Here is a 23,733-nt window from a genome sequence, read left to right as displayed (position 1 = left end):
TGAGATTTTTTTATAGATTTTGAAGGAGACGGGTATGGTTGTTTGATTTGAATAATGCTTGAAAAAAAATTTTGAGAGAACTACACGCCAGAAAAGAAAAAAGGAAAAGTTAGAAGAAAATTATTTTTTTAAATGATAAATGACAAAGCTGGTAACTTATTGTTAAAATGTTGAAGGTCAACTAAAGTATCTCAGATTTATCCAATTTCCAAATGCAACAGTTGATGAAGATGAGCCCAGCCATGCATATAACTGAATTAACTGACCTGGTGAATGTAAGTTGACTCATTACTTCCCAGCTATCCAACTTGAAATCTCTTCTGTTCTTCGAGAACATGAGTCAAATTGCAATAACTGGAACCTGAAAAATAGAGAACGGATTATTCATTCTCAGTACTTCAAAACCATAAAGTTCAACTGTAGCAAGAACGAAGTCACTTCCATAAGAAGAAGCATTAACAGCTGCCCTAATCTTCCTTGATTCATCTTCAGAAATGCAAACGAAGAGATGAACTCTACAGAACCAATGGACGCTTTCAACATTTTACCTTTTCTAGTTCCTGACTATAACAAAGGAGAAATTGATTATATAACTCCAATGTCATGTTCTAAAATTCTTCAAAAAATAAAAATTTTGTTGAAACCGCAATAAAATTTTACAAAAATCAAAGATTTTTATAATCCAAAATTACTTCGAGTTATATAATCTCATAAATGAAGTTTGAAAAACTCAACTTCAACGTAATAAATTAGCCTTAAAAAAAATATGATTAAGCTTATGAAAAGATTAACCAAACACGTTAATAAATTTAAAATTTTTCAAAATCTTATTTTAAATAATTTAATTTTAAAAGATTGGGAGGAAACACAAATTTTTGAACTTGATAAAAAAAAAACTTCCTTGAAGAGATAAATAATCTCTTAAATATTTATGATTTTCTCATAAAAGAAAAAATCATTTTTTCTTCTCTTTTAAAAATTCAAAAAATTCTTTTAGATGAAAAATCTAACAAAGTCTTACCTAATGAACTTTTTAATAGAATAAAAAATTCAATATGAGATCAAATAGATCTTTTACTTCATGAAAAATTTCATGAATATTTTCCTTTTATATATTTAAAAAATTAGGAAATTTCAAGAGAATTTTCTAAAATTAAATTTAAATTAGATCATGACCCTTATGATATAATCAATATTGAAATGGGTTTTGTAGGAATAATTACTTTTCAAAATTTATCATTTCATTTAATAAGGTATTTTTCATGTTTTTATTAAATAAAAAATATTTGATTTTGTTAAAAACGATAAATATTATTCTTATGTGCATATTAAAACAACTAGTTTAGTAAGACTGTTTTATATATGATTTTGTTAAAAACGATGAATATTTTTCTTATGTGCATATTAAAACAACTAGTTTAGTAAGAGTATTTTACGGGGAAAGATTTTTTCAACTTTATCAAATCTAGGAAGTCAAAAAAAGGCTTTATGAACCAAATTTATTAGCACCTAATGAAGATGAAGAAAATATAAAATTTACTCTTTCGCAATTTAATAGAATAAATTTATATAGTTTTCAAGCCGGAATCACCATGATAGAAAAAATAAAATAATTACTGAATGAAATCCCACCAAATTCATGGACTTCTTATATCACTGCTACCATAAATGGTAAACAGATTTTTGTGAAAAAATTTCATGATATAAATAATCTAGAGTCAGAACATGATGCAATCGAACTTCTAAAAAAATTATCTAGAATGGAAGATTTGGATTACCCTTTCTTTACTACTCCAGTATCAAGAAGGATGAGAACAGTAGAACAAGTCGAGAACAATTTCATTTACATCTTTTAATCTAGAAGATGAAGAGGTTATAAACCTTGATAATCAACAAGACAGATAAAAAAGACAACATGTTAAAAATCGTATACTAGTAAACATTTGCTGCTAAAAATATGATATGTATCTGTACAAAATAATTGTTATTATCTCTTTATTATTTTTTATCAAAGTTAGATACAAAATTATTAATTGGGACAATAAAAAAGGATACGAAAAAGAATAGACACACTCTTCCTTCCTCTCTTCTTTTCTTACTTTCCTTTCACCCTTGTAAATTTTTATCCCTTCTCACTTTTATTATGTAAATGGTATTAGAGGCTTGTAAAGAAACTTGTATCGAATCTTGTATACCATAGACTGTACAAATCAATATTAAATATATATTTTCTATTTGAGATCTCTATATCCTAGCTATCATTGTAAGTAACTCTTTACTTTTACAGCTTTTAATTTTAAGTTTAATGTTCTAAAATCTATATGTTTGTTTACTATTTCTGCATTGATGTTGTGGCTTTGTTGTGACCTTTAAATTTAGCTTTAGAGATCTTTAAAAGATATACAGACACTCTTAGGTACCAAAAACATGGAGCAAAATTTTGAAAACTGCATTTGTTCAGAAAATCTTATAATTATAGTTTGCATGTGGATCCTCAATTAAAAAATTATATACCAATAATTAGCTCTAGTATTAATGGATTAGTAGATATCAACTACTTTCTTTAAAAAGTTGTTTAATAAAGTTGGCATATTATAATTAAAAAAATAGATAATTTAGGATGGGTGACTAGTTTAGCATTTTCTTGGTTTCAAGTCAAAAATCAGAATCATATATATGTTTATGATTTTTTATTAAAGGTATTTCTATAAATTCTTTATTTATAGTAAAAACAATATTATTATTACTCAAACAAAAAGGTAAATAATTGTATATGAAATTATTTCCTAATAACATATCACCATGCATAAAAGGAAAGCATAAAATTTTTGGAATTATGAATTTTTTTATTAATAAATGAAAACATTTTTTACTTTGTATCCTACTAAAGGTTCTTTCCAATCGATTCTTATTACTGCAATAGGGTGTTTCATTGGCTCCCATTTTTCTAATGATAAAGCATTGCTTCTACAACCACATATAATAGCTTCAGTGTTTATCAAAATATTTAAAGAATATAGTTTATACTTTTTAAATCTAAATTCTGCTTTAACATAATTATAATACATTTTTGGTTGATTTTTTGAAAACTTAATTACTTTATCATTACCAATTTTATATTGGTTGATTATAGCCAAACTTCAAATATAATCTCTTCTAGTATTTTTTTTAAAGAGAATGAGTTTAAAACTAAGTTTACTGAGTTGTAAACTTTCTTGATTTTGATTACTAGTATCTCTTGAAAAAATAAGAATATTTATATTTTTTACACCTATTGATTAAGGTTGAGAATGAAATGATTGCTTATGTGAAACAAATGATTGTTCATTAGCAATACTTTCTTTGCCTTCATTATCTCTATTTGAGAATGAAAGGATAGAAAAGGGTGATGATAGAACTAGACTGTTACTAGAACTACTTTTTTCATAATTTTTAAAATGCAAGCTATTTCCGATGCAAAAAATTCCATAAGTTTTATTTTTCTATTAGAAGGAACAAGTTTTGTAATACTTTCTAATAACAATCTAGTAGGTACTAACAGATCTCTAAAATTCATTAATCTTGGTTTGATTTCTGAATCAAAAGTCTAGGTTTAAATATTTCTATAATACTGAAATCTATTTCTTTAATAGATGTAAAAGTATAATTAGTAAATTCATTGATAGCTATCCAGTTTATAAACAGATCATGAGCTACATTTCTAATTTCTGATTGTTTTCTCATTGTTTTTAATCTAAGATAGTCTTCTATTAATGAGTCATTAATAGAAATAAAATAATTTAGTTTTTCTTTAAATCAAACAACGCTTGATACAAGATTTGATTATATTCTTCCTATTAGTGCTTTAATAAGATTTTCAAATCTTTTATCTACTAATGCTGCTATTATTGATATATCATTAACAACTTTGAAGAAAGCTTTTATAGTTATCATAATTATTACTAAATGTATATATCTAATATCATGATATTTTTGTTTAATTCTTCTTATTTTTTCCTTGATAATTAAAGGAAAATCTACAGAAGAATCAATAGCTATGGTATTGCCATTAAATTTTTCTATGTGTCTTTTTATCCATGGTTTGAATTTTGGAAAAACAGAAAGTTTATAGATTTCATCTTTCTTTACTAATTGTAGTTTTTCTAACAATTGAAAGATAAAAAACAACTTCAAAGTTTTTTAGGTCTCTTTAATTATGAAAGACAATTCATTAAAAATATCTCTAAAAAAGAGAAAGTTTTACAAGAAAAACTAAAAAATGATATACCTTTTTCTTGGACAAAAGATGATTATGATATTATTAAACAAATAAAATTAGATCTTAAATTTATACCTAAAGCATATCTTTCAAAATCAAGAGAATTACTTATTCTTGAAACAAATGCTTCAGATCAACATTGGGGGTGTGTACTTAAATCAAAAGTATATAATCAAGAATTAATTTGTAGCTATAATTAAGGAAAATTTAAACCAAATGAATTAAAATATATTATATTTGAAAATGAGTTACTTGCTATAAAAAATGCAATAACAAGATTTCATATTTATTTAGTACATGAAAATTTTATTATTAAAACAGATAATCAAGCAATTAAAAATATTTTAAAAAATAAGAAATTAAAAACTAATCTTAAAAGAATTAGATTCTATAACTTTTTATGCCAATATAATTTTTCTATTGAATTCATTGAAGGATCTAACAATGTTCTTATTGATTTTTTAAGCAAGCCTAATAGATCGAGGTAAAAAAACCTCTAGAATAAATTAATGAATGGACTACAATAAAAAAGAAACAACCCAAACAAGGTTCTAAAATTGAGATACCATTTGCATAATAAAAGTAAGAGATGATAGAAATTTATAGGGGTGAAAGGAAAATAAGAAAAAAAGAAAGAAAATAGAGGAGGAAAAGTCTGCCTATTCTTCTCCGTATCCCTTTTTATTGTCTCAATCAATAATTTTGTACCTAACTTTGACAAATAATAGTAAATAAATAATAACAATTATTTTGTATAAATACATATCGCATTTTTAGCAACAAGTGTTAATTGATATACAATTTTTGACTTTATTGTCTTCTTTATCCGTTTTGTTAATTATTAAAGTTTATAGCCTCTTCATCTTCTCGATTAAAAAAATGCTGATAAAGCTATTCTTGACTTGTTCTACTATTCTCATCATTCTTGATACTAGAGTAGTAAAGAAAAAAAGTAATCCAAATCTTCCATTCTAGATAGTTTTTCTAAAAGTTCGATCACTTTAGGCTTTGGCTCTATATTATTTTCATCATAAATTTTTTTACAAAAATCTTTTTACTATCAGTAGTAGCAATGATATAAGGAATCTATGAATTTAGTGGGATTTCATTCAGTAATTATTTTACTTTTTCTATCATGGTGATTACAGCTTAAAAACTATATAAACTTGCTCTATTAAATTGTAAAAGAGCAAATTTTATATTTTCTTCATCTTCATTAGGTGCTAATAAATCTCCTTTAGAAAAATCAAGTGGTTGAGAAAATGATGGTTTATCATCCTTGAGAGTAAGAATAGCATTACATAATATAAGGGTCCAAAGTTATTTGTTTGACTTTTATCAACTTCTAATAATTCTAATTTTTTATTAATATTTACTAATAATTGTTTAGAATATTCATTTAGATCTAAACTAGTCATTCGTCCTAAATTATCTATTTTTTATTTTAATATGTCAACTTTATTAAACAACTTTTTTAAAGAAAGTTGTTTAATGTAAAAAAAGGGAAGTTAGTAAAGAGTTAGCTGTGGATAAATCCTATAGTTGGTTTCTTTTCATCATATTTCGAAGAAAAAGTCTACTATTAAGATATAATAATAAAATTCAGGTTCAGGAAGATTATTCTATTGTCCTTTGATTATATTATGATTGACAGGAAAATTTTCAGAGAAAAACTGCAGTTTTTCTTTTTGGCTTTCATTTTTTATTTTGAATTTGTGTTTGAGACTTCCATCTTGATTAGCTGATAAGAACCTCAATGAAAGGGGTTTTTAATGAAAAGATGATAATGCCTATTGTTTTCCTCTTTTTGCGTGTTTTCAGCAAATAGATAACACAGTATCCTCTAGTGGAAGAAACCTCAATGACTGTAAGTGCCAAAAATAAAACCATGGCAGCTTTGCAGAACATAGAAACCCCAAGGATTGAAATTTTAGTCTGCTAAGTTACGAATGTACAGTAATAGATGAACCACACATACAAAGTCTAGGAGCAAAATAGAGAATTGAAATGGTTCAGAAAAGAAAATGGTGATGTTAACAATCTTGATGATAACTCCTTTTTCCACATTAATATTGAATCTATTATCACTGAGACAAATGAAATGTTGGTAAAAGACACATTACCTCGGCACTGTTGAGAGTAGCAATAAGACCTCTGCCAGGAAAATACTTAAAACTTTCAAAAGAAACAGAAGGAAGTTCTTTCCCTATGCTATGGTCTACAACAGCCCTGCAATAAAGGAATTGTCATAACGTCTAGATCCGGGGATCTATCGCTAGACATTGACTTTTAGGGAGTCGCCACCAATCTTTTTTATCTATGTGCGATTGGCCACCTATGAAATCTGTCCTTCAAGGGAACACCTAAGTTTAAGGGCCCCTAAAAGAATAGGTTCAGGTCTACTAACCAGAACAGGGTTCGGGAGTTCGATTACGTGTGAGGAAGGTTATAGCACCCTCACAACGCCCATCAAAAGATGGTACCAGCTTGAATTTGTGTTATCCAAAAGCCTTAAAATTTTACCAAGTAATTAATTATTGGAAACTTTTCTCAATTGACTCTAATACTTTTAGCAGAAAATTAAGAAAATTTTCTCACCTCAAGAGTATGCAAGAAAAACTACTGTTTCACTTACAGAGGCTCCGTCGTCGGATTATTTAAAGAAAAAAATAAAATCAAAATTAAGATAGAAAGGAAGGAAAGAATGATTTTTTTTTTGAGAATTTCGATTTTCAAGGAAAATTGATACTTTCAACTTTTCCCTAAAAATATTTTTTTTTAAAATTTATTTCTGAGGAAAATTGATACTTTCAACTTTTCCCTAAAAATATTTTTTGGAAATTTATTTTTCTTTTAAGGAAAATTGATACTTTCAACTTTTCCCTAAAAATATTTTTTGAAAATTTATTCTTAAGGAAAATTAATACTTTCAACTTTTCCCTAAAAATATTTTTTTTGGAAATTTACTTCTAAGGAAAATTGATACTTTCAACTTTTCCCCAAAAATATTTTTTGGAAATTTATTTTTAAGGAAAATTGATACTTTCAACTTTTCCCTAAAAATATATATTTTTAGAATTTTTTTATTTTTATTCAAAGAAAATAAAATAATAAAAAAAATAGATAAAAAGAATATTACATAAACCTAATCTAATAAATAAAAAATAAAAAATAAAATAAACAAATAAACAAAGAAATAAAAAAAAAAAAAAAAACCTGGAGCGGCTCGGATCGCGGCTCGGCTCGGCTCGGCTCAAGGAAAAGAAAACGGCTCGGGGGAGCGGCTTGGCGGCTCGGCTCGGAGGGGGCTGGCACGCGCTGGTCAGAAAAGTGGGTCGACGCCCGGGTCGGGTGGGGTTGCGGCAAAACGCGCGGATCCTCTGGGTTACTTAAGGCCAAAACGACGTCGTTTTGGGAGGGTATAAAAGGCACCTTCCTCCGTTTTTCGACAGAACTCTCCTCCCCCTCTCTCTCTCTTCTTCTTTTTTCTCTCCCTTCTCTCTAGAAATCGAAGAACACCGGTGCCGGATTCTGAAAATTTTCGTCGGAATCTGGAAATTTCACCGGAAGTTGGCCGGAAAGTCGCCGGTTTCTGGGATTCTTCGCCGGAAACTGGGCAGGTCGCCGGAAACTTCAATGTTGGCTGGAATTTTCGTCGGAAAATTCAAACTTCGCCGGAATTTTTGCCGGAATCTGGAAATTTCCCAGAAATTTCCAGAAAAAATTTTCGCCAAAAATTTCTAAAAAATTTCTCACTCCCAGAACACTCCTAAACTTTTTCTAACTTCCTATACGCCTCCTTTTCTCTCAAATCAGTAGCTTTACTTACTGTTTTCTCTCTTTTTCATTCTGTTCCAGGAGGTGCTTTATATAGGGATTGATCAGGAGTTCCTGATCAATCCCAATTCCTCCTTGGACGGGAATTCAATCTTTGAATCCCACTGGACTTTTCTGATTGAGTTCCCCTCCACAGTGGGATTCTTCAGCCTTGAATCTTAGCCCTCCAAAATTAAAATCAAAATAAATAAAAAATACTAGATAATTAGAAAAGATAAATCAAAAGATATTATAAAAAAAATATCTGATAATCAGGAAAAATCAGAACAGATAAAAAAAAATAATAAATATATAACTATATACATATAAATCTAATCTAATAAAAAATAAATAAATAAATAAATATATACATAATAATAAAATACATAAAATACAAAATAATACAGGACAAATTGAATTGGGCCCTACCCATTTGGGCCAGGCCCAATTGATCTGGGCCGGACCTAATTGGGTGTCTACAGCTGCCCCTCTTTGCACATTTTTTGTGAAACAAAAATTGCGCAAAGACGTAGACACCCAATCAAGACTCAACTCAACATTTTTTTAGTTTTTTTTAGTTTTTTTTTGTTTTTTTTTTTGTTTTTTTGTTTTTTTTTTGTTTTTTTTTTACCAAAGCTCCTCTAAACAGAGGCACCACGACTTTTGAAAAGTAAATTGCTCCTCTAAACAGAGGTACCACGACTTTGGAAAGTAAATTACTCCTCTAAACAGAGGCAACAAACTTGGAAAAATAAATTGCTCCTCTAAACAGAGGCAACGGAACTTTGAAAAATAAATTGCTCCTCTCAACAGAGGTACCACGACTTTGAAAAAATAAATTGCTCCTCTAAACAGAGGCACCACGACTTTGGAAAAGTAAATTGCTCCTCTAAACAGAGGCAACGGAACTTTGAAAAATAAATTGCTCCTCTAAACAGAGGTACCACGACTTTGGAAAAGTAAATTGCTCCTCTAAACAGAGGCACCACGACTTTGAAAAGTAAATTGCTCCTCTAAACAGAGGCAACGGAACTTTGAAAAATAAATTGCTCCTTTCAACAGAGGTACCACGACTTTGAAAAAATAAATTGCTCCTCTAAACAGAGGCACCACGACTTTGGAAAAGTAAATTGCTCCTCTAAACAAAGGCACCACGACTTTGAAAAGTAAATTGCTCCTAGACAATCATGTCCGAAGGAGTTGAAAGTTGTGTTTGCAGAGATTTCAGGAGATTATGCCCAAAGGTCTTATAAATCAACCCCGATACCAAGAGACATCCTATTTCAAGGATTAGAAACTTACCTGACAAGTTTCTTCTCAAACTTGCAAAGTCTTTTCATATCTGTCTTTTTCATGTGGGATGTTGGAACACCCCTGCTTCTTGAATTTGTACACTATACTTTCCTGAAAGTAGTGTATGCTATGCAAATGCATATGAATTTCAATGCATGCTATGCAAATGTTGGTCAATCAATTCCTGTTCAATGTATGGTACTCAAGTTTCTCAAGCTCTTTTTTTTCTTTCTTGGGTGTCAAGCCCTTTGATTCCTCAAGGATCCAATTGCACTGCTCTTCTAAGATCGAACCAGTGTGACTCTTAATTATTTCTTCCATTCATATTCTTCCTGTAACAAAAAATCTCTTCCCAAATTCAATGTCCTAATCAGGAGCTGAACATCTCGATTCTGCCTTTATCACTCTCGATTTATTCAATGTAATGTAAAAATCTTTTTATGTTGTTATTCATTCATCAATCATTATTTTCAACTCAGAAAGGGAGAATGCATTTACACATTCCTTCCATGATGGGGTATTAAGAAGAAAGGGATATGAATGGTAGGGAAACAGTCATCAGAAAAAGGAGCAAAGAATAAAATGTTTCTTTATTAGCAAATGTCGATAAACTTTGGCCAAGAAAGAATTACAAGGATAGGTATGGGGACAAAGCCCAAAATGAACAATAAGATAATCATGATAACATATCTCAAAGTTTTTTCTGAAAACTCAACCCTCTGATGTATTTAACAACTTGGAACTCTTCTGAATTTGCTAACCTCCATATCAGCAGACTTTCAGATTCGATGCTGTATTCTTCTTATCTAAGCCGCCTTTTCAGGTTTTCAACTTAGACAAACCCCCTATGACTCAAACCGCCCTTTTGGAGTTTTCGCCTTGAGTCCTCCTTGTTCACTTTTTCCTTTTTTTCCATTTTTTCTTTTTTTCATTTTTTCATTTTTTTCATTTTTTCATTTTTCATTTTTCCATTTTTTCATTTTTTTTTTTCATTTTTTATTTTTCCATTTTTTCATTTTTTTTCAAGCATAGTATTTTTTCACAGCATCAGAATTTACAGGATGGGGTAAATCATTTCCATCCATTTCAGTCAATATCAACGCTCCACCCGAAAAGGCCCGTTTCACCACATACGGCCCTTCCCAATTCGGAGTCCATTTTCCTCTACTATCGTGCTGGATTGGGAGAATTCTTTTCAAAACCAACTCTCCTTCTCGAAAGCAACGAGGTCGAGTTTTCTTATCATGAGCCCTCATCATTCTTCTTTGGTATAGCTGACCATGGCACAGTGTAGTCAATCTCTTTTCTTCTATGAAATTTAACTGCTCATAACGTTCTCGAATCCATTCAGCCTCTTCTAACTCAACTTCTTTTAAGACTCTCAAAGAGGGGATCTCTACTTCCACTGGTAGTACAGCCTCCATCCCATAAACCAACGAAAATGGGGTCGCCCCAGTAGAGGTACGAACTGACGTTCGATATGCATGCAATGCGAATGGCAACTTCTCATGCCAATCTTTGTAAGTCTCGGTCATTTTTTCCAAAATCCTCTTTATGTTCTTATTGGCTGCCTCAACTGCCCCATTCATTTTTGGACGGTATGGTGCCGAGTTATGATGCTTGATCTTATATTGAGCACATATTTCTTGCATCATCTTGCTATTCAGATTCTTGGCATTGTCTGAAATAATTTTCTCCGGAAGTCCATATCTACAGATGATCTCCTTTTTTATGAACTTGCAAACCACAGAGTGTGTCACATTTGCATATGAAGCTGCTTCTACCCATTTTGTGAAGTAATCTATCATCACAAAAATGAATCTGTGCCTGTTAGAAGCCTTTGGGGTGATTGGACCAATGACATCCATGCCCCACATTGAAAATGGCCATGGTGGTGCCATAACATGTAAAGCAGACGGCGGAGCGTGAATCTTATCAGCATATATCTGACATTTATGGCATTTACGAGCATAGTCAATGCAATCATTCTCCATCGACAACCAGTAACATCCCGTTCTCATAATCTGTCTTGCCATCATATGTCCACTAGTATGTGCCCCACATATTCCATCATGCACCTCTTCAATGATTTTTTTCGCTTCAGTCTCATTTACACACCTCAATAGTACTTGATCCTTGCTTCTTTTGTAAAGGATATCCCCGTCCAAGAAAAAGCTCATAACCAATCTTCGGATGACCCTTTTATCATTTTCTGTTGCATGAACTGGATATTGCTGATCCTTGACATACTGTAAGATGTCATAATACCAGGGTTTTCCATCTTCTTCCCCCTCTACATTAGAACAATACGCTGGTATATCCTTAACATCTAACTTTATGGGCTGAATGTCAATGTCATCATTAATTCGAATCATTGCAGCCAGAGTAGCCAATGCATCAGCAATCACATTTTCTTCTCGAGGTAAGTGATCGAACTGGACATCTTCAAATTGTTTCATCAACTCTAGAATATACTTATGATATAGAACGAGTTTTGAGTCTCTCGTCTCCCATTCTCTTTTCAACTGGTATATAACTAGAGCTGAGTCTCCAAACACTTTCAATGCTTTCACTCTTCTTTCTATAGCAGCTTGCAGGCCCATAACACATGCTTCATACTCAACGATGTTATTTGTGCAATTAAAATTTAACCTCGCTGTTACATGGTAGTACTGTTCTTCTGAAGAAATCAAAATTGCCCCAATTCCATGCCCCAAGGCATTGACAGCTCCATCAAAATACATTCTCCAACATTTTTCTCCATGCTCCCTTTCTTCCAGTTGAGAAATAACCATCAAGTCTTCATCAGGAAATTCTAGCTTCATCGGCTCATACTCTTCAGTAGCACGATCTGCAAGAAATTCTGCTATAGCACCCCCTTTTATTGCTTTTTGGCTCACGTATATAATGTCGTATTCCGAGAGCATTACTTGCCATCTAGCGATTCTCCCAGACAAAGAAGGCTTCTCGAAGATGTACTTAATGGGATCCAATTTCGCTATGAGCCATGTAGTGTGATAGAGCATGTACTGTCTAAGTCTTTTGGTAGTCCACGCTAATGCACAACACATTTTCTCTAATGAAGAATACTTGGATTCGTATTCAGTGAACTTTTTACTCAGATAATAAATAGCTCTCTCCTTTCGACTAGCCTCATCTTGCTGCCCCAGCACACATCCCATTGAATTTTCACATACAGTTAGGTACAAAATTAAAGGTTTTCTTGAAACAGGTGGCACCAATACTGGAGGGTTCGATAAATATTGCTTGATTTTATCGAACGCCTTTTGACATTCTTCATTCCACTTTCCAGGATTATCTTTACGGAGAAGCTTAAAGATGGGATCACATTTGTAGGTAAGCTGAGAGATGAACCGAGAAATGTAATTTAATCTACCCAAAAAACCTCGAACTTCTTTTAGTGTGCTAGGAGGTGACAAATTTTGGATGGCTCGTATCTTGTCGGGATCGACTTCAATTCCTCTTTCATTGACTACGAAGCCTAGCAACTTTCCTGACTTTACCCCAAAGGTGCACTTGGTTGGGTTTAATTTTAGCTGAAATTTTCTCAACCTCTCAAATAACTTTCTGAGGCTGGTGACATGATCTCCATCCCCACAAGACTTTGCAATCATATCATCTACATACACTTCGATCTCTTTGTGCATCATGTCATGGAAGAGTGTTACCATGGCCCTTTGATATGTTACCCCAGCATTCTTTAACCCAAAAGACATGACTTTGTAGCAGAAAGTTCCCCACATGGTCACAAAAGTAGTCTTTTCCATATCATCTGCAGCCATCTTTATCTGATTATACCCCGAGAAACCATCCATAAAGGAAAAAATCGAATGCTTAACCGTGTTATCTACTAGTGTGTCAATATGAGGCAAAAGAAAGTTATCCTTTGGGCTAGCCTTATTCAAGTCCCGATAATCCACACACATTCGTACTTTTCCATCTTTTTTAGGAACTGAAACTATATTGGCTACCCATTCTGGGTACTTAGCCACTTGTAGAAAACCTGCATCAAATTGTTTCTTCACCTCCTCTTTAATCTTTAGTAGCATTTCGGGCTTCATTCGTCTCAGTTTCTGTTGAACTGGCTTACATTCTGGCCTTAGAGGCAATCTGTGCTCCACTATCTCTGTGCTCAGCCCTGGCATATCCTGATAAGACCAAGCGAATATATCTAAAAATTCTCGGAGTAGGTCTGTCAGTCGTTACCTATCTTCAGATGAAAGTGAAGTGCCCATTCTGACCTCTTTCTTATTTTTTACATCTCCCAGATTCACTAAGTCTACTAACTCTTGATGGGGCTCAATCGGCTTATTTTCTTGTTCAATCATCCTCATTAGGTCCGGAGGCATAACATATTCTTCAGAATTCTCTTCATTATCAAATTCATCAGTGTTAATTGAATTCTCAAAGCTAACCTCTTGATTGTTATCATGATTATCCTCATGTTCATTTAAAGACCTGCAATTGAATGAAATGGGATATGTTGGCAAGATGTGTTTGGGAAGATGGAAATAATGAAAACACAAGAAGAAATGAATGAAAATGCATACTTCCTAACTTTATTAAAAATAATAAATGATGAATGGCCCGAACAAAAAGATCACCCCAATGCCTTGGGCAATAGCTATTGGGATGCTACAATTACATTGCATCTAAATCAAAAGTCGAAGGCATCTCGATAACACTCCAATTGTTCAGCTCATAATCTGGTGGACAGAGACGAACCCACACTTCTTGATTTACCCTCACCTCATCTTCAACAGCATTAATGGCTAACTGGGCAAAATCATCTTCCACACTTTTTCTAGCATCTGGGTTCATGAATCCTCCAGGTCTGAAGGTTTCATACAAGTGTGGGATGAACATTAGTCTTGGTGTCTTTCTTGATGGCCTCCTTTTGACTTCCCACTCTGCCATCTCATAGCCTAAGCCTGCCCTATCGCTATTGTCTGCTATTGTTGGAGGTTCTTTAATTCCCTGTAAATTTTTGCCTAGCCCTAGTCCTGGACACCAGCCTTTATTGATGACTTGGCTCACCACTATATTTGAAAAAGGCTGATTTTGGAATCCTTCACCTACAGTATTGACCAATTCAAAAGATCGATAGGAGCATTCCAATGCTTCTTCAGCAGCCTCTACATATGGAGTGTTCAATGGTTGAGTCACCAGCATGTCTTCCTCCCCAACTACTACTACCAATTGACCTTCTACATTGAACTTGATCTTTTGATGTAAAGTAGAGGGCACAGCTCCTGCCATGTGAGTCCATGGTCTTCCTAATAAACAGCTGTAAGAAGGAGAGATGTCCATCACTTGAAATTTTACATTGAAGGTGCATGGCCCAATTTGTAAGGGCATCTCAATATCTCCCAGGACTTCTTTTCTGGTCCCATCAAAGGCTCTCACAATCATCTGACTATCTCGCATATGAGAATAGTCGATAGGTAGCCTTGCCAAAGTTGACATAGGCATGACATTGATGGATGAACCATTATCGATAAGAACTTTAGCTATGATATGGCTCTGGCACTTTACTGTGATATGCAAGGCCTTAGCATTTCTCTTTCCCTCCAAAGAAATCTCATCATCACTGAATGAAATGTGATTTGGCATGACTAAGTTTCCAGCTAAGTGATTCACATATTCAACAGACACGTTATGTGCCACGTATGCCTGATTCAACACTTTCAGCAAGGCATTCCGATGTGGCTCTGAGTTCAGCAACAGTGATAACAATGAGATTCGAGCTGGCATTTTATTCAACTGTTCCACAACTGAATATTCGCTATGTTTTACCAGCTTCAAGAATTCACAAACCTCCCTTTCTGATACTGGCTTTGGCTGATCTTCTTCAGGCTCTATCTCTGGATTATTTCGTCTTTCTCCTTCTTTAGCCTTCTCCCTTCTAGCCTTCTCTAGCATTTCTGGGGTGTAACATCTCCCACTTCGAGTAATGCCTCCTACACCAGTAATATTGGAAGCATCAGCTTTGGAGACCTCTTCTTTTTGCCCCTGCACTACAGTGTCACATCCATATCTCCAGGGCACAGCTTTATCATCTTTGTATGGAAAAGGAGTCGGGACTTTAAAAGTTACCGACCTAGGGAGGAGCTTGTCTATGACTGATTTTGGTTTGTTTCCACACCGAATTGTCACTGGTTTGGGAAACAGCTTTTCAGGCCTATCAGTCATGCACACCTCAGCATTCTTCAAGCTTTCTTTTTCTTCGTAGACCTCCATCTGATGTGAATTCAAAAGTTTTTGCACCTTTCGGTGAAACTGTTTACAGGTCTCAATGGAGTGGCCTCTTACCCCACTATGATACTTACAACTAGTACCAGCTATATATGCTCCATGATAGCTGTGTGGACTTACCAGTTGTATCATGTCTGCTTTTCGTAAGACATCAAATAATTGATCGGGAGGTGTCTTAATATCTACCACCTCTTTCTTCACTTGACGCTCATGCTCTTCCCCTATAGCATTCACATTATGATTTGGCAAAGGATTGCCACTAACATTTGGTGCAGTCATAACTCCAGTATCAAAGCAGATCATCCCATCCTTAATCAACCGTTGCACTTTATATTTCAGGGTAGTGCAATTTTCGGTGGAGTGACCAGCAATCCCATAATGGTAGTCACAGTGGGCAGTGGGATCATACCACTTAGGGTAAGGTGGCTTGAGGGGTTCCAATTTACTTGGAGCAATCAAATGATTGTTGTAGAGCTCCTTGTATAATTCCGTATAGGTCATGGGAATAGGGTCAAAAATAGGTCTTTCGCGAGTGGTTCGTTGCTCCCGCGAGCCACCAGCAGGGTTAGTTGGGCGAATTTGTGATTTTGGGGTAGGTTGAATGTTGAACTATACATGGTGTTTTGGGGTCTATGAGAGGTTTGATAGGTTTGGGGGTATGGTGGTTGGTATGGGTGAAAAGAAGTGTTATTTACAGTGGGGTGATAGGGCAGATATTCTGGTGGGGGTAGGGCGAATAACCCCTAAGTTGCTGTCTATCAAAGCTCACAGCCTGAGCTTCAGTTTCTTTTTTCTTTGGGATTCTTTTGCTAGATGCTTCATTCCCTTCTAGCTTGCCATTCTTGATGGCACTCTCAATGATTTCTCCCGAAATTACCATATCGACAAAATTCTTTGTTGCATTCCCTATCATCTTTTCATAATAGGGAGGTTTTAAAGTGCTAACAAATAGCACTGTGGTCTCTTTCTCTGTCAGTGAAGGTTGTACCTGTGAAGCTATATCCCTCCATCTCTGGGCGTATTCTTTAAAAGACTCATTTGACTTTCTCTCCAGATTTTGCAAAGATAAACGATCAGGGGCCAAATCGATGATGTGTCGATATTGGCTGATGAAGTCATGAGCCATATCACTCCAGGAGCGAATGTGGGTTCTATCCAACTGAACATATCACCTGACAGCAGAACCAGTAAGACTATCTTGGAAGACATGCATCAAGAGTTTTTCATCATGTGCATGAGCTGCCATCTTCCTACAATACATGGTGATGTGGGTTTTAGGGCACTTTGTACCGTCATATTTTTCAAATTTCGGTACTTTAAATTTATAGGGGATAACCACATCAGGAACTAGGCAGAGCCCAGCAGCATCAACTGAACCATAGAAGCTAAATCCTTCCACAGCCCGTAGCCTCTGCTCTAGCATGCTAATTTTAGAGCTTTCCTCAGCTTCTACTCTCATCTTTTCATTCTCCTTCTCTTTTACATCATCTAGATCAGGAATTGGTTCTGCTGCCTTTTCAGTGAAGACAGGATTTATATAGCTATTATACTGCCCTGGGTTGAAAGCTGATGGCATTCCAGGACATGTTGGATATGCAAAATGTTGTGATGGGACCTCTTGGGCAGACTGGGCTTGAGGTGGGCCAAAACCTGGAGGGTACAATGGGTCAGCCACTTCTTGTAAATGAGGAACTTGTTGGCTTGTATTTCCTTCAACCCCTTTCCTCTTATTCATGTTATTGAGGGCCTCCAGAATTTTGCTAAGTTCATTTTCAATCTTCTCCTGAGCTTTTTCTAGCTTTTCAAATCTATGAGAACTTTCCTCCTCCATTTGCCTTGCTCTGGATCTTGTGTTGTATGGATGAGCAAGATTTTCGCTAGATGGAGCTATCCTCGGACCTTGAGTACCATACTTATGATTAGAAATGTTATGCTGTACCTTATGTATGATGCTTTGATACACAAATGAAATGTACATTTTTTGAATGAAATCTAGTATGAAATGAATGCAAATGATTGTGTTGAAACATGATCATGAAAAGAATACAGATGCATACAATCAGACAAACAACATAGTTAGTTCCGTGGATGAAACGTAAGTGATGTTGATGCATAATGTTACATATGATAAAAATAATACACAAAGTTAAACAATCAAAATGATTAGACAAACACCCTTTTTGTGTCCTAATTTCAGGGCATATCTATCATTGGGTAGAAAGGGCTCTATCTTAGGTGTAGGCACTTCTAAGGTTCACTACATGCGGTTTTAAGGTCAAAGTCTAAAGGTTCTCAAATTGCTCCTTACATCCCTGTCCATCACAGACTAGTAAGGCACCCTAATCCTCACCCATTACAGGCTACAAGCGAAAAAGGTTCAATTTGAGTGGGAGTATTTCGCTAGCCACTGCGGAGGCATTAGACCTCACGAAAGCAATAGGTACTTTACTCCCTCCTAGAGGGACGGAGCTCGGGTGTAGAGCTCATGTTATGCACATGCATATGAATGACATAATTAACAAGATAAATAAACAGGAATGAATAATAACACATATATACAAAAATGGTTCAATTTTATTAGGCTTTTGGATAACACAAATTATTTGCTGGCCTGACTCTCAAAGTCCCCAGTGGAGTCGCCAAGCTGTCATAACGTCTAGATCCGGGGATCTATCGCTAGACATTGACTTTTAGGGAGTTGCCACCAATCTTTTTTATCTAGGTGCGATTGGCCACCTATGAAATCTGTCCTTCAAGGGAACACCTAAGTTTAAGGGCCCCTAAAAGAATAGGTTCAGGTCTACTAACCAGAACAGGGTTCGGGAGTTCGATTACGTGTGAAGAAGGTTATAGCACCCTCACAACGCCCATCAAAAGATGGTACCAGCTTGAATTTGTGTTATCCAAAAGCCTTAAAATTTTACCAAGTAATTAATTATTGGAAACTTTTCTCAATTGACTCTAATACTTTTAGCAAAAAATTGAAAAAATTTTCTCACCTCAAGAGTATGCAAGAAAAACTACTGTTTCACTTACAGAGGCTCCGTCGTCGGATTATTTAAAGAAAAAAACAAAATCAAAATTAAGATAGAAAGGAAAGAAAGAATGATTTTTTTTTTGGGAATTTCGATTTTCAAGGAAAATTGATACTTTCAACTTTTCCCCAAAAATATTTTTTTTGAAATTTTGATTTTCAAAGAAAATTGATACTTTCAACTTTTCCCTAAAAATATTTTTTGGAAATTTATTTTTCTTTTAAGGAAAATTGATACTTTCAACTTTTCCCTAAAAATATTTTTTGAAAATTTATTCTTAAGGAAAATTGATACTTTCAACTTTTCCCTAAAAATATTTTTTTTGGAAATTTACTTCTAAGGAAAATTGATACTTTCAACTTTTCTCCAAAAATATTTTTTGGAAATTTATTTTTAAGGAAAATTGATACTTTCAACTTTTCCCTAAAAATATATTTTTTTAGAATTTTTTTATTTTTATTCAAAGAAAATAAAATAATAAAAAAAAATAGATAAAAAGAATATTACATAAACCTAATCTAATAAATAAAAAATAAAAAATAAAATAAACAAATAAACAAAGAAATAAAAAAAATAAAAAAAAAAAACCTGGAGCGACTCGGATCGCGGCTCGGCTCGGCTCAAGGAAAAGAAAACGGCTCGGGGGAGCGGCTTGGCGGCTCGGCTCGGCTCGGCTCGGAAGGGGCTGGCACGCGCGGGTCAGAAAAGCGGGTCGACGCCCGGGTCGGGTCGGGTTGCGGCAAAACGCGCGGATCCTCTGGGTTACTTAAGGCCAAAACGACGTCGTTTTGGGAGGGTATAAAAGGCACCTTCCTCCGTTTTTTGGCAGAACGCTCCTCCCCCTCTCTCTCTCTTCTTCCTTTTTCTCTCCCTTCTCTCTAGAAACCGAAGAACACCGGTGCCGGATTCTGGAAATTTTCGCCGAAATCTGAAAATTTCACCGGAAGTTGGCCGGAAAGTCGCCGGTTTCTGGGATTCTTCGCCGGAAACTGGGCAGGTCGCCGGAAACTTCAATGTTGGCCGGAATTTTCGCTGGAAAATTCAAACTTCGCCGAAATTTTTGCCGGAATCTAGAAATTTCCCAGAAATTTCCAGAAAAAATTTTCGCCAAAAATTTCTAAAAAATTTTTCTCACTCCCAGAACACTCCTAAACTTTTTCTAACTTCCTATACGCCTCCTTTTCTCTCAAATCAGTAGCTTTACTTACTGTTTTCTCTCTTTTTCATTCTGTTCCAGGAGGTGCTTTATATAGGGATTGATCAGGAGTTCCTGATCAATCCCAATTCCTCCTTGGACGGGAATTCAATCTTTGAATCCCACTGGACTCTTCTGATTGAGTTCCCCTCCACAGTGGGATTCTTCAGCCTTGAATCTTAGCCCTCCAAAATTAAAATCAAAATAAATAAAAAATACTAGATAATTAGAAAAGATAAATCAAAAGATATTATAAAAAAAATATCTGATAATCAGGAAAAATCAGAACAGATAAAAAAAAAATAATAAATATATAACTATATACATATAAATCTAATCTAATAAAAAATAAATAAATAAATAAATATATACATAATAATAAAATACATAAAATACAAAATAATACAGGACAAATTGAATTGGGCCCTACCCATTTGGGCCAGGCCCAATTGATCTGGGCCGGACCTAATTGGGTGTCTACAGGAATGATAAATATTTTGACAAGAAATATAAGGACAATAATTTATATAAGAAATATGATAATCATTAAATGGCAATGCCAAGTTGAGTAGAAATTACTTATCATCCTCGGTAACTGATAAGAGGGCCATAGTCACAGAATGAGTTACACGGAACACAAGTACTCGATGTAGAAAGGATAGACAATTCCATTTTATACAATTTCCTTCCAATAGGATGAGTAGTACCATTCTGCATGCAGCTGCCACTGCAAGTGCTTCTACTTCACAGCTGGGAATGCAACAGGATGTCCATAAATTGGCTCAATTGCTATAAACATAAGCCCTCCAGTTGTCAATGTCCCTGTTTTATCAAATGCAACAGTGTGACAGGAAGCTAGAGCATAAAGTATTTGCCCACCTTTGAGCAATATTCCCTATAAAGAGAGGCAGTAAGACTTAGAGGAGGTCAGGTGTATCTCATGATTTATTTTAAAATCAAAATAGAGCTTTAATAGTTAAACAATTAGATAAATCTAGACTTCTACGAGCATCACCAAGTAGACAGACTTGTTTCAGTGATCTCTGAGCTATAACTACAGTCCAGGAAAAGAAAACAACCAGTTAGCTCTAACAAAAACTTGTGCAAGTGAAAAATAATCAAGGAACATATACACAACAATAAAAATTTTATCAAGCTACCAGGAAAGATGATTCTACTAACAGCACAATAGCTAAAGCATTTGTTCAGAACAGAAAACCTATATAAGCTGATTCTACCAAAGTAGAGAAAAATAACAACAGTTAGGTTCTCAGTCTAAGTTATCAGAAGAGTCGTAATTATAACAAATTTGCAATGTGGTGAGTTTCATTATTATTTTCATAAATAAAAATAAATACGTTCACAAAAAAGGCTTGTATACACTTGAGTAAGACCATGCTGACACAGTGACAGAATGCTTGTCTGAACTCTGAACACTCCTTGATTACATGTGACTAATACCTTTCTTGCACAGGAACTAACTGCAGTAGCATAAGCCAGAGGAGCTACTGCCAAGGCACATTGGGATGCTGCCACCATAAGGCCCAATGCTCTATAGATTGATCCTCTGCAAACTGCATAATCAACACCAAGTATCAAACAGATAGAAGGTAACTCAAAACAGAATATAGACAAGGACCATATCAAAGAAATGTCAGGAAGAAGAGCAAGAGAAGTAAAGCTTCAAACTAACAAGACTGAACTGTTTCAGTGAGAGTTGATGTAAAATGGGGTTATCATCAGTTATGCTTACTAAAACTAAGACATGTTAGAAAAGAGGCCTTCTTGGAAGATAAAGAGGTGTATACCATGGCTAACAAGATTACTGGCACAAGGCAATAGAAACAAAACAACAACAAACGTGATAATTGCAAAGCAGCTTGCACTAAGAGTTACCTGCAGTGCTAATGAATGGCCACTTTAAAGAAAAGGCCCGAGGACTGCGATGGTAACTGACAAAACTATAACCAATTTGCTGTAAAGCTCACCAAATTCATCCAACCACCTTTGAAGCTTGGGTTTATTTAATTGTACTTCTTCAGTTAACTGCACAATCCTGCTGAGCATTGATTCTTTCCATGTCTTTGTAACCGAATAAGAAATTATCATGGACAAAGACCAAAGCATAAGAGAAGGATGTGAACTAGCAATGACAAACAAAAAATGATTCACCAGAAGGAAATCTATTTACTAACTTTTGAAATGAACAATTTCGGAACAGAAAAGAAGAATGTGAGTAAAACTTTTCTACATTTACCCTTCTGAAGATTCAAATGTTGATAAATTCATAAACACATCTTAACAATCATTCTACCGTCCAGATTACTTGCACCACCAGGGATCCTATTTTCAACTTTTGCCTCTAATGGTTTGATTTCACCGGTCAAATGCTCAATAGTAATCATTGCACTACCTTGAAACACTTCACTATCTACAGGAACAGTCTAGAAAATACCAGCCCATAAGCATTAAACTTCCATATTATAACATAATTAAGAAAATGTTAACAATATGAACCCAGTATAGTATCCAGAATCATATTCACAGATCTCACCAGTGCCGACCAAAATATAGAAGCCAACTTCCACATCATTCACTGGAACTCTTCTGTATGACAAATCAGAAACATCTGGCAAATTATCATCAGTCAAATTTAATACAAGAGCAGAATCCAGATAATTTTCTGTCAACTCCTTCCCATCCGCCATCAAACGGCTAGTAAAAAATTCTTCAGCTGCAAGAAACCAACTTTCAAGATCACAACAAAGAACATAAAAATATGTCTCTAAAACAAATTTCACCAGCGCGAAAGCTTACCAATGTGAGCCAAATTGAACATTGCGAGAAGCAATCCTCTTTCCAAGGGATTCCCCATGAAAACAGAGGCAAAGGCGGCGAATGCCACAAGTACATGAATATTCACTTTTCCACCAGAAATATCAGTAATGGCGTCAAGTGCCGCTGAAACCTGACGCATACAAAGAAAAAACAATACAATTAAACTAGATTTAAACAAAAAAATCAAAGCTTTACAAGGTTGTTGCTTTTACTACTTAATTTTTGTTTCGTGAAGAATTGCTATTTGCTACAATAAAAATGAGTAAATAGTAAACTTAGATATCCAATAAAATATTATTAGTATTTCATAAAAACGTTAAACGTTTTAATAATTTGAAAATTGTTACTTTTGGTGCAAAATTAACAACCAATGGGAACTTGAACAGAAATGGAGGGTACCCCAACCAGAGGGAAAGCGACGAAAAGGAAGGAATTTTTGGAGAGGCTTGACGGCTGGTTTTGGGAGGACGTAAGGGCAAGCAGCGTCAGCAATGAACAGTGCGGTGGCGCAGTAGCAGAGCTGAAAGGTTCTCCCTCAAGTAATTTGTCAAGTCCATCCATCCGATGGCCTTAGCGAACCCGATCACTGCTCTCCGGTGCCATTCAACTTATCGTGATGATGGTGGTGGTGGTGATTAGCGACGCACCGGATTTGGAGATTGGGTGGATTGAAAAGCAGGAGGCATTTATGAAGGATGATGACGGGAGAGAAAAAGAGAGGTTTAAATTTGAAAGAGTTGACGCGTCCGAGTGGTCGTCTGCGTATGGGGCGACTCAGAGGTGAGATTTTGGCAAGTGAAATGGAGTGAGTTTCCGTTTGCAGGGTTCAATGAAATCCAGGCCATGAATTTTTGTGGGTCGGCGCACATGTATAGACATTGGAGTAACGCCAAAGAAATAATGGAGATGTTGTTACAAGAGCCATAGCATAAGCTCATATTTTACCACATGGTTTAGAAAGTGGTAGCTATGGGGATCGTCCGGTCACCGGCCTTCGCCTATCTCATCTTTGCAAATTTGAA

The 23,733-nt window shown here is 34.7% G+C and overlaps 1 protein-coding gene across 6 annotated transcripts; it reads right to left on the bottom strand.

Moving 5' to 3' along the window:
* Positions 1–11: 11 nt before the first annotated feature.
* On the bottom strand, positions 12–23,733 carry LOC111301051 (putative cadmium/zinc-transporting ATPase HMA1, chloroplastic). Of its 6 annotated transcripts, none has more exons than XM_089747896.1 (8): positions 23,111–23,708; positions 22,691–22,841; positions 22,428–22,607; positions 21,770–22,317; positions 21,335–21,447; positions 20,453–20,695; positions 6,382–6,487; positions 12–361 (listed from the first exon to the last, which is right to left on the bottom strand). In XM_089747896.1, the coding sequence occupies exons 1-4, from the start codon at positions 23,270–23,272 to the stop codon at positions 22,301–22,303; spliced, it is 510 nt and encodes a 169-aa protein (XP_089604022.1). In that variant the 5' UTR covers positions 23,273–23,708; the 3' UTR covers positions 12–361; positions 6,382–6,487; positions 20,453–20,695; positions 21,335–21,447; positions 21,770–22,300. The 6 variants fall into 6 exon arrangements, with proteins under 6 accessions (XP_089604022.1, XP_089604019.1, XP_089604020.1 ...); XM_089747893.1 differs by having other exon boundaries at positions 13–361; positions 21,770–22,016; positions 22,131–22,607; XM_089747894.1 differs by having other exon boundaries at positions 13–361; positions 21,770–21,955; positions 22,131–22,607.

This window comes from Durio zibethinus, chromosome 18 (assembly GCF_047325235.1).
Source record: "Durio zibethinus cultivar Kanyao isolate XHJ-2024 chromosome 18, ASM4732523v1, whole genome shotgun sequence".
NCBI lineage: Eukaryota > Viridiplantae > Streptophyta > Magnoliopsida > Malvales > Malvaceae > Durio > Durio zibethinus.
The sequence above is the reverse complement of the archived record's forward strand: the minus strand, read 5'-3'. Positions and strand labels throughout refer to the sequence as shown.